Source organism: Sinocyclocheilus anshuiensis, unplaced genomic scaffold, assembly GCF_001515605.1.
Source record: "Sinocyclocheilus anshuiensis isolate Anshui unplaced genomic scaffold, SAMN03320099.WGS_v1.1 scaffold1728, whole genome shotgun sequence".
NCBI classification, from domain to species: Eukaryota; Metazoa; Chordata; class Actinopteri; order Cypriniformes; family Cyprinidae; genus Sinocyclocheilus; species Sinocyclocheilus anshuiensis.
Window position 1 is genome coordinate 172,399 of NW_015555814.1, and position 11,642 is coordinate 184,040.

Below are 11,642 nucleotides of genomic sequence, written 5' to 3' on the forward strand. Positions count from 1 at the left end.
CCTTCTTGTTCATGGTGTCTCCCCTGCCAGGTAGAATATATAATTGTATATAATTTATGCTTTTTATTTTGTAATGTATGTATTATTCAACACTGTTACTCTCCCAACTTAATTGTAGTCTGCTGAATTGGCAAGTAAATAACAACTAAGGCAAGGGCACTAAACATTAATTAGTTTGCCAAGAGTTTAATTTAATACATTTCAGAATACAGCCTGGTGTTATACACCTGCAAGAGTACCTTAATGTGGCACTACTGGATGTTTAGAAAATTAAGACAACACCAATTATGGTGCTAAATACAGACAACGCCACCCTGGAAATCGGGCTGGGGACCCAAACGTACATCAAGTACACAATAGTTTTTTAACATCATTAACTGTTATGCTATGCCTGTAATGCCTTTCTTTACCGCAAATGGAGTTTGGTATTTGTGATACTAGCAATATGAATCTCTGGCATTTTTTTTTTTTGGAGTGTAAATTCATCCACTATCCAAGTCATTCTCCAATGATTGTTCTATCATCCATCATTTCAGGGTTGGACCGGGTCTTTCCAACCTCCCGTCTTAGTGAATTTCAAAGCCAATTTATTCCGTTGGACTGTTGGATTTATTTGGTTACATATTTTACCTGTCAATACATCTTGTCTCTATACTGGACTGCCCTGACATCCATATTTAACTGTGTGTCATAAAATATATCACAACCTCAGTTTTTCGTTTGGGATCTCCCTCTTTTGCGTGGGCTAAAATAACACTATATTGAGATTGGAGAGCAGATCATCTAATTTGGTGGAGTAATAGAAATGATCATTCTAACGAAATGTGATGTACACATGAGAATGTACCAACAATGTTTTTTTTTTAAATGTGCATGCTTTTGTGCGATTACAAATAAACAGAAACAGACACGAATGAATAAGTATGTGTGTCCTCTTTCTTTTGAGAAATACCAGTAAATACCACTTTATTTCTGCATGATTAAAGAGCAGTCCTGGCACAAATGAATTATCATTGTATCATTGTTTTTATTGTAGAACTGTGGTAAAACATTGTTGCTTGGGTTTTAATTCTATAAGTAAAAAAAACCCAAAAAATTCAAACAATTTATGTTCCGTTTTGCAATCTTGCTAGTTTCCAATGTGAGAAAACGTCTTGTTGGTGAGATGATGAGGTTGCGTGCTGTTATTCCAGAGAGGCGTGTTGAGGACATTTTGATTAAGCACTGGTCCGACAGTGGAAACGCAGCCTGAGTTTGGGCTTGGTGCTACTGGTCCAAGGCTATTTGTCCCACCAGCCCGTTGAAAGCACTGGCTCGCACTGGCCTGCCAGTGGAGAAGCAGATCATGGATCTGTGGACCTGGCCTACTCATCCAGCCAGTCCAGGTCCAGGCCAAGGAAAGACTTTCTTATTACTCCAGAGTAAAATTTTAATTGTGTGTCGATGCTGATGTCCTGCAGCGCCTTGAAGAGGATGACATCCTTGTCCTCTCCGTTTACCTTCATCACACAGTGAAGGGGCTCCAGGTTGGGCCTCTTAGAACAACATTTAATTCTTCGGCCAACTGTGTCTCTGTGGCAATCGCAGCCAGTCTTTGCATCAATGCACAGGTCTCTCTGTCCAGCTTTGAAGAAGAAGAGGTACCTGGCCTGGTCATGAAGTCCCTCCATCATGGCCATCCCTTCGGCTGCTCTGATTACCTTTCCGTGGTAATCGCACACAATGTCGCCTTTAGAAAACGGTCGGGTTGCGACCACCCCTATAATCAAGAGAACATTACATTTTAAGATCAAAAGGACAACTGAATAAACAATACATGTACAGGCTAACTATTCAGTATTTGTGACTCTGGAGCACAAAAGCAGTCTTAAGTAGCACGGGTATATTTGTAGCAGTAGCCAATAATATATTGTATGGGTCAAAATTAAACATTTTTCTTTTATGCCAAAAATCATTAGGATATCAGGTAAAGATCATGTTCCATGAAGGTATTTTATAAATTTCCTACCGTAAATGTCAAACGTTAATTTTTGATTAGTAATATGCACTCCTAAGGACTTAATTTGGACAACTTTAAAGGCAGATTTAAAGATTCCAGATTTTCAAATAGTTGTATCTTAGCCAAATATTGTCCTATCATAACAAACCATACATCAAGGGAAAGTATAAATGTATAAATCTCAATTTAAAAAAATTGACCCTTATGGCTGGTTTTGTGGTCCAGAGTCACTTTTTAGTTCTTGGTGCAGCTAACGGTGGCTGAAATGTATATTTAAGTGATGGTATTTTCTCCCCTTACAAGGAAAATGAAAAGGTTTCTTACCTAGACCCTCCTCAGCTCCAAAGTCCTTGACGACCAGGCCTGTCCAGGCCTGCTCAGACACACATTTTATTATAACCTCATCTGCCTCAATGGTGCCTGTGGGCGCTGGTTTCCACAGCCGTTCGATTTTTTCTGGCTTTGGATAGTTGGCCTTCCACCCCTCCTGCGCAATCAGCCTTGCCACCTTTGAGGCAGAAGGCTTGTGGTGTGTGAATTGTGCTGAAAGAAAGAATGAAATAACTTCACTCACGCAATTCACTTGTCACAATGAATGAATAGCCGATTTTGTGGCGAGTTAATGAGTGTCAGTGCTGTATTAATGCATTGGAGTCTCACACAGCAGATATTCCTCTCTCTGGGTATACTGGGTGGCTCTCCACCTGTCGTAAAAGACACGGTCTTTAGGAAACCCTGAATTGACCCGCCGCTTTTTGGTCGGTGGCTGGCCCTCCAACGAAACCGGAAACCTGGCCAGAAAGGCAGAGAAGTCGTTCCGCGAAGCGTGTTGCTCCTTGCTGGTTCCAGCAGTACTCAGTTCAGCCAAGGAGGTGTCATCATCTGAAGAAGTGCTGTGTAAGTGAGAAAAACAGTGTTTAAAATACAAGAAAAATTAGCTAATCAGCTGTAGACATTTTTGGTGGTGTATTATTTGCTTGTTGAATGAAGAGACCTACCCCTTCAAGGAGTCCAGCAGCATAGCTGCATCCACAATATCCTGAGGCTGTGGCCTTCTGTCCGCACTAGTTCTATGGGCCAGGTAATGATTCACGGCCTTATGTTGGTGCGCTGGTAGCTTTTCTGCAGCGTTCTCAACGGCCCTCCGTACATCATAACTCCTGAAAGGGGTCAGCTTATACCTGCAGTGTGAAAACGTGACATAAAATGGTGACTGTGACTGACAAGGCAAAATAAAGTGTATCCATTTACACAAGTGCACATGGGTCTCTATTGGTACGTACATTTCATGGAGGCGAGTCATGTCTTGTGAGACACTGTGAACAGCCTCGCCGGACGTAGAAGTAAAAAAACTTTGGCAGAATTTTTTGAGCCCAATGTTCTTAGGCCTGATCTCCTTGTAGTACAGCTGAAAGCACTATGGAATAACACCAAAGAGTTACTGAATGTAAACACTGGTGGGTATGCAATATGCTCTTTAAATCATACTAAAACTTACAGCTTCCTCGTCTTGTGTCAAGGCGATTTGCATACTTGCCATTTTCTCCTTCCTTACGCCAATCACCACCCTGCCACCTTGTGCAATCCTATCTACCCAGTCTGCATCCTGCAACATTGGAAAGGTTCAATTTACTATTGCATACGTGTTCAAACACTACATCATATCATGAGTACAAACTCATTGAAATACATGAACTAACTGTCAAGCCTTCCACAGCTCCTGGACTCTGCATGTGACGGAAGACCAAGAGCGCCTCGCAGTAATAGCGGTACAGCGTCTTCTCTTTATTTGAGACCACTTTGCCAATAAGCAGATTCTCATGGATCCTGAGGAAGTCTGGCTTTGCCACTCTCAAAATCTTCTGGCAATCTTTAATGTAGGGAGTGCCATCAGGTCTGTGTTTGGATTAAACATAACAAACAAGACTGGTTATTAACCACTTTTTGAGCATAGACCTGAAAATGACATTTCCAACTTAAATTGGTATAAATTTTGAATGCTTTGGAGCAGTGACTTAAGGTTAGTCTCTTTTTAAAGAAGACACTTGATCATTGTAGAGGCAAAAAAAGTTGTAAAAATTATATTACTAAAAAGTTATGGAAGTTTAAGTTTACGAAAATATAAAACGTAAAAATTACAATATTTAAATGTTATATTGTATATATATTTTGCAAAACATGTTTTGGTCTAAAATTGCTAGAACATCAAAACCAAAATCTTAGCAAGTTGTGCTCCAAATTAGGGTTGTGACTGTGAGGAAATTTTCCCACCGGTTAATCGACGTGTGACAGCACCGGTAATACCTGTATCACCGCGGGGGCGGGGCGTTCCCTCTTTTCCTTCGCTTTTAAATAGCTTAAAAGCGCATTTTACTTTCACTTTTGAATTAGCGGCAATTCGGCGTCAATTGCTTGAATGCAACAACAAAATACAACGTCAAACTCACTTTAGCCTATATATAAAACATAGAACTTTTATTAACAAAACTAATAAAAATACACCATGCTATAGGGCAGGCTATGCCTAATATAAAATAACTTGCATAAAGTTTAAATAGGTATACAAAGCTGGAAATAAGTAAACATGTATAATATATAACCAAATAAATAAGAATGAATGTTTATTAGCAAAACGAGTAAGAAAGCTTGGAGGCACGGCATACACCTTGATGTCAAATAAAATCAATAAATTATACAAAGTTTAAATAAAGTAGGCTAAAAATCGGCAAACACTGTGGAACAATTAAAGAAGAAACGAATGTTTAAAAAAACTTCCAAAATCACCTTAGATAAACGGCAAAAGTCAACAGGCTTTTCAAAATCCAAAATATTGGCGCTTTTGCATTTCGTTTCGAAACTAAATCATCCGCGATCGTCTTGTAAGTTGGCTCGACTCACTCTCCTCACTGGAGAAATTAAATCTGATCTGTGATACAACCGTCGTTCGGCACGCTGCATTCTTTTACTGAACTAAATGATTTTAATGATTTAAACACGTCAAAACGACGGTGGGGGTCGGTGCCGCTGTGGGAAAGTGACGTAACCGGTGTTGTGGCTTAACACCGGTATGACCGTCAGCACCGTCTATCGCGGCAAGCCTACTCCAAATTTGAGGTTGATATCTTAAAAAATGAGCTTTCAGCGAGATTTTGTTTGGGTGTAGTACCAAGCTTTTCCACTAGATGGCCATCAAACCCCATTAGTAACCATATAAGGGCGCCTCCATTTCCATATATGGTTTAAGTGATCCGAAACACGTTTTTCCATACATTTCTCAATATTTATGAAGTAGACACCACATTCAGAAGTATAAAGCACAATATGGCAGTATTTGATTTCAATTCACCCTTTAAAAAAAGACATGCGACGAGAACCATGGATGTGCGTTATAGTTCATGCTGCATCAAAAATGTAGAAACTGTTGTTTTTTCTTTATATTCAAAACCTTTTTTCTCAAAAAAAAAAAAAAAATAGAATGGATGTTATCTTTTGAACACTTGACATGAGGTTTTTTACTGATTTTTCATGCATTTATATGTGCTTCGCTATTTCTAAATAAAGATCAGAACTCGCTCTCTGACTGTGATGAGGACGCTTCTAGCAAATCAATAAATTACAGTTGCTCTGTAAAATAATTGAAAAAATCAGTCACCAAATATGAAAACTCGATTCTTTAAGCTTTCAAATGATATGTCGTTTGTCAAGATTGCTTTAGGTTCAGACTCAGATATTACTTTTTAAAACATGTAATGTAATAACATTAGTAAAAAAAGGACAATGCAAAATGAACATTTAAGCCATTAACCTCGGGTCACACGTCTTGTCATCACGTCTCTTGAGTACAGTCTTCCGCAGGGTCTTCAGCATGTTAGTGTATCTCTGGCAGTTGGTCCGCAGCTGCGGGTCTCTTTTTTTAATGTCCAGCCTTGGTGTCAAGTACTCTAAGAACCTTTTCATGCTCTTGATGTAATTGTGGATGCTGGCTAAAGACATGTCAGTGCGCTTCAGGGCCGTCAGAAAGTCCCGGGTCTCTCTGCTTTTTGACAGGAAGTCCAGAGACAGCTCACTCCCAGTGGGCTGCAAGTACCGAAGGAAACGTGACACGTTGTCAACCTATGAAGACAAGACGGTGAGAAAGAAAAGTCAGCATTAAGATCACGAAAGTGAGAAGACCTACGGAACATCGTAACACCTACGCAAATTCGTATTACAGAAGCAAATCTCAACTTGATTTGGGATTCTTATCCTATCTTACAAAATCGTGTTTTATCTCTAGTTAGGAAATTTTAAATTGCATGATCAAGTTCGACAATCCACTCTCAGGTCTGTTACCAAGCAACCAACACTGCGCGAGCTGCTGATGAGGTAAACAAAACGGATAAACAAAACCGGCGAGCTTTTAATTTCAGCGGAAACTAAAACTTTGGTAAGTTCGGTAGAAAAGGCAAAGCCGATACTATTTGGTAAGTTTTCACCTTCGCTCACAAAGATGGGGTGGGCAAGAGTTGACAAAAATGTGTCAGCGGTGTCCGGCGTTAACCGTACAGCTGAGTCTGTGAAGAAAAAACTGTGTGGTTTTTACGATAGCTTTCAAATAATTTCGAAGTTAGGACAGCTGTGGGGTTGCCCTAAAGTTAAGTTAGGAGGTTCTGTTTCTTCCCATCTTATCTTAAAGGGGTGGCTGACTGTTTTTTTTCTAGGCTTGATTGTGTTTATGGGGTGCAGTCTAACATGTGTTTGAAGCCGCTCCCTCAGAAATACACGATGGGCTCTGATTGGTTAGCTGGCCCAGTGTGTTGTGATTAGCTAAACCGCCTCTAGCGTACATCTAATCGTCCCGCCCCTCACCTCAGCGGCATGTGCTCCGGTTGTATTGTAAACAATGGCGTCGTCAATAATGCTTATCAATTTAAGCCCGATTGAGACCCAGAAAATATTAGTGAAGAGGATCGTGCAGAACCTGTGCAAGCACGGCTCTTAATGGTAGGCTATGTTTTTGTTTGTTGTTGTCTCATACTTTTAGATACGCTGTTGTTTGTACATGACAGCTCACTCCCAGTGGGCTGCAAGTACCGAAGGAAACGTGACACGTTGTCAACCTATGAAGACAAGACGGTGAGAAAGAAAAGTCAGCATTAAGATCACGAAAGTGAGAAGACCTACGGAACATCGTAACACCTACGCAAATTCGTATTACAGAAGCAAATCTCAACTTGATTTGGGATTCTTATCCTATCTTACAAAATCGTGTTTTATCTCTAGTTAGGAAATTTTAAATTGCATGATCAAGTTCGACAATCCACTCTCAGGTCTGTTACCAAGCAACCAACACTGCGCGAGCTGCTGATGAGGTAAACAAAACGGATAAACAAAACCGGCGAGCTTTTAATTTCAGCGGAAACTAAAACTTTGGTAAGTTCGGTAGAAAAGGCAAAGCCGATACTATTTGGTAAGTTTTCACCTTCGCTCACAAAGATGGGGTGGGCAAGAGTTGACAAAAATGTGTCAGCGGTGTCCGGCGTTAACCGTACAGCTGAGTCTGTGAAGAAAAAACTGTGTGGTTTTTACGATAGCTTTCAAATAATTTCGAAGTTAGGACAGCTGTGGGGTTGCCCTAAAGTTAAGTTAGGAGGTTCTGTTTCTTCCCATCTTATCTTAAAGGGGTGGCTGACTGTTTTTTTTCTAGGCTTGATTGTGTTTATGGGGTGCAGTCTAACATTATTTTTCACATAATTTACCTTTATTCCACACCGCTCTGTCCCTTCTCCGCTGAACGCGCTGATCATTTCCTGCTTTTATGAAGCCGCTCCCTCAGAAATACACGATGGGCTCTGATTGGTTAGCTGGCCCAGTGTGTTGTGATTAGCTAAACCGCCTCTAGCGTACATCTAATCGTCCCGCCCCTCACCTCAGCGGCATGTGCTCCGGTTGTATTGTAAACAATGGCGTCGTCTATTGTGCTTATCAGTTTGAGCCAGATTGAGACGCAGAGGATATTAGTGAAGAGGATCGTGCAGAACCTGTGCAAGCACGGCTTTTAATGGTAGGCCTAAGATTGTTGTTTGTTGTTGTCTCGTACTTTTAGATACACTGTTATTTGTAAATGCTACTGCTTCTGTTAGCTTTTAATATACGGTTTTATTCTGCATTGCATTGAACTTTCAGCTTCGTAACTTTGTAGATATTGTTTATGCTCAAACAGCAACATTACACACTAACTAACATTAAAAGAGTGAAATCGCAATCAACCACCCCTTTAAGATAAGATAACGCACTTAGGAAATACTGTCCTGTAATAGCTTTCGTCCTAAATGTGATCCTACCTGAAAATACCATGGTTACCAAACAGATAAGATCAGCTTTTAAAGTTAGGATCTTTCCCATCTTTGGGAAATTGTGCTGAGGATCAGGGTTGCAAAAATTTTCCAGTACGTTTTCAAAAACATTCCAGAAATTTTGGACATTTGGAATCTTCCAGGGATTTTTGGAAAGTTTCCAGAAATTTTCCGGACATTTTCAACCCCTTTGCAACCCTACTGAGGATAGAAGTGAAAAGAGATCTTACCTCCTGTTGCCACTTGGGGACCTTCCTTGACACAGTCAGGTACTTTTTAAAGCCCACCAGGAGCTTGGCCCGAGCAGGGAACTTGTCATGCAGACCCACCTCCTTCATCTTTATCCTTACACAATGGGATATGGTTTGAGGATCTCCGGAGGATTCGGCGGTGGTGGTGGCAGCATCAACAGAGGCCGAGTCACCTTCAGGGTCCAAGACCATGTCGGACTCCTCGTGCTGGTTCCTGATGAAGAAACCACGGCGAAGAAGCTCCTTGACCATGGTGATCCGAGAGCGTCTGTCAGGCAGGAGCTCACGGAGCTGCTCGTAATTCCAGGTCCTGTTCTTCCGGATCCACTCTCTGCTGGAAGCCTTGGCCTTCTGCACCTCATCCGATCTCTCCTCTGCTGTGCTTTTTTTCATGCACACCCTGGCCAGGTGAACAGGGAGGCTCTCCTGTGGCTTGTGGCACCGCAAACAGTGCACAATGTTGCGTTCAACAGACCTTCGAGAAAAAAGAAATGATATAAAGAAATGTTACTTAAAGAAACTAAATAGGCAGAACAGGGCCTGCCCTATTAGCATATCTACCTGGATTGGGTGTTAATGGGTGTGAAAGTGCACAGACTAGGCTCAATTAGTAAATCCCCACACTGTCTTTAATACCCTTATGAAAATGAACCATGGTTTTTGAATTAAAAAAAACATGGTTAATATAGTTAAAACACTGTAACCACAAATTAACCATAGGTTTTGCTACACTAACCACAGATTAACCATGGTTTGGCCTGAAGACATGCCAGTTTTTAGTTATAGTAATAGCACCACCAGCTAGCAGCAGGAAATGTGGCAAACTGGTGGTGCAATTACTATAACTAAATACTGGCATGTAGGTGTCTTCAGGCCAGGACTCTAATCAATAGATATGGATATTATATGCTCGAGTTACAATAGCTTCCTCTTTCATAATAACATGCTTTGCCACTTAGCTAAGTGTTAATAGCATGTTTAATGCTTTCTGTCATATTTCAATGCATTGTTACACTGCAAAAAAGGCTTATCGTACTTAGTATTTTTGTCTTGTTTTTAGTCAAAACATCTAAAACGTCATAAATTAAGATGCATTTACTAGATAAGCAAAATGACATAATTTAGTTTTTTTTTCCTTGTAAAATGCTCTTAAAACAAGATTATTTTTCTTACCCCACTGCCAGATAATTTTACTTATTTTAAGCAAAATGCACTTAATTTCGTTTTTTCCCCTGGAAACAAGACTAATAATCTTATGTCATTTTGCCTATCTAGTAAATGCATCTTAATTAAGAAATTTTAGATATTTTAACTAGAAACAAGACAAAATACTAAGCAAGATATGCCTTTTTTTGCAGTGTAAGAATGCATCAGATAAGCACTCTTTATCAAACCTGTGGGGTTTTGTGCAGATTGAACATTGTTTGTCTGTGTTACTGAAACGTCCTGTTTCATGGCAAAACATCACACTTTTGTTCATTATTTGTAGACATTTAGATGTAACTTGTGGACCAAGTTTTGTACATGTACTAATTCAGATGCAACAACTACAATCTCTGACCTTAACTGCTTATTCTTGGATAAATGCAAAGTTAAGGAAACACCAGTAACACAAGCCTCACCTCTTGTTCTCTTGTTCCACCATTGTCACAGCAGTCAACACATCCGATGCATGAGAAGAGGATTTTTTTCTTTATGGTAGAGCACGTAGAGAAGTGTTCTTCTTCTTTGTTTGTTCTACAGCAGCTAGTATCCAGCTTTGTAGGTGCATTAGCACCCTCTTCTGCTCCGGAGTGTGTATCGGCTCACAGGTTTAACACTTGTGAGAGAACAGAGCAGAGATCTCGCCTCCTGTATCTATTGTGCCAGTGTGGGCGGGGCTCTCCTGCTGTGATGTCACTGAAGCTCAGCCAATAAGGCGTGGCCAGACAAGTCTTGCTGCTGTTACTAATATTAAGCTGTATGTGTTTTTCTTTTGTGTGTGTGTGTGGAAATAATGAAATGATACATTAAAATTTCATTTCTCAGAGAGAGAGAAAGAAATGAATGCTTTTACTCACCAAGGATGCCTTAAATGAAGTAAAAGTGGCAGTAAAGACATTTATCATGTTACATAAGATTTCTGTTTAATAAATTGTTTTCAACATTTGTTGAAAAGTATCCACAAATCAGAATATTAGAATGATTTCTGAAGTATCATGTGCCACTGAAGACTGGAGCAATGATGCTGAAACTTAAGAAGAATACATTAAATTTTCACATATATTCACATAGAAAACAGTTTGCTGAAATTGTAATAATGCAATATTACGGTGTTTTTGAGCAAATGAATGCAGCCTTGGTGACTTCTTTAAAAAAAAATATATATATATATATTTAAAATAATAAAAAATTATTTTATTATACTCAGTTTATTTGATATAGTTTACCTGTTGGGTGACCCTTTATTTTAAGGTGAAATAGTTACATGTTACTACATGTATTTACTACAGTAATAGCAATAAATTATAATTACCAGTTATAATATGTTATACTTATTAATTGCTCAGTAATTATTTGAGTAATTACAATTTAACCACATCATCTTAAATTAAAGTGTAACCACCTGTTGTACTAAATACTTTGTCCATACTTTAGTTTGACTGAAGTAATTTTAGCTTATTTTGTCACAGTACTGATTTTAAATGACAAAGTCTTTTGTGAGCTTGCTTGTTGAAATGTATGGCTTCCATTAACACAATACAATGAGCCGTTACCGCAGATGTTTACAGGTTAGTTTTGATTGCTGTAAATGATCTTTTCATGATGCATTAATGAGGGCTGTAGGGCACAGTATGTAGTTAAACAAACAAACCATCATTTTAAGTTTATAGGTCAGAAGAGTATAATTTATTGTATATATTTTAAGTATATTTTACAGTTTTAATGTTTATTTATAGTTGCAGACAGCCATATTTTGACACTCTTTAACCCTCTTTTTATTTGTATTTTTACAAAACATGACGTTTATGGCATTTGTGTTAGCTTCGCTCATTTATTTAAAATACAATTACAGCT

The 11,642-nt window shown here is 39.2% G+C and overlaps 1 protein-coding gene across 1 annotated transcript; it reads right to left on the minus strand.

Moving 5' to 3' along the window:
* Nucleotides 1-985: 985 nt before the first annotated feature.
* On the minus strand, nucleotides 986-10,322 carry LOC107675154 (uncharacterized). The gene is made up of 12 exons (XM_016469400.1): nucleotides 10,208-10,322; nucleotides 8,565-9,060; nucleotides 7,041-7,098; nucleotides 6,485-6,552; nucleotides 5,805-6,112; nucleotides 3,700-3,895; nucleotides 3,537-3,605; nucleotides 3,283-3,416; nucleotides 2,998-3,180; nucleotides 2,660-2,892; nucleotides 2,324-2,542; nucleotides 986-1,759 (listed from the first exon to the last, which is right to left on the minus strand). The coding sequence occupies exons 1-12, from the start codon at nucleotides 10,228-10,230 to the stop codon at nucleotides 1,365-1,367; spliced, it is 2,382 nt and encodes a 793-aa protein (XP_016324886.1). The 5' UTR covers nucleotides 10,231-10,322; the 3' UTR covers nucleotides 986-1,364.
* Between the last annotated feature and the right edge of the window lie 1,320 nt (nucleotides 10,323-11,642).

What these genes read in the sequence shown, in the direction of transcription:
- LOC107675154 (XM_016469400.1), bottom strand. Translation starts at nt 10,230, where the DNA reads ATGGTGGAACAAGAGAACAAGAG. An exon ending in GTGGAACAAGAGAACAAGAG is followed by an intron (nt 9,061 to 10,207) that starts GTGAGGCTTGTG and finishes TTTTTCTCGAAG; the next exon opens with GTCTGTTGAACGCAACATTG. An exon ending in CTGCTGGACTCCTTGAAGGG is followed by an intron (nt 2,893 to 2,997) that starts GTAGGTCTCTTC and finishes TCACTTACACAG; the next exon opens with CACTTCTTCAGATGATGACA.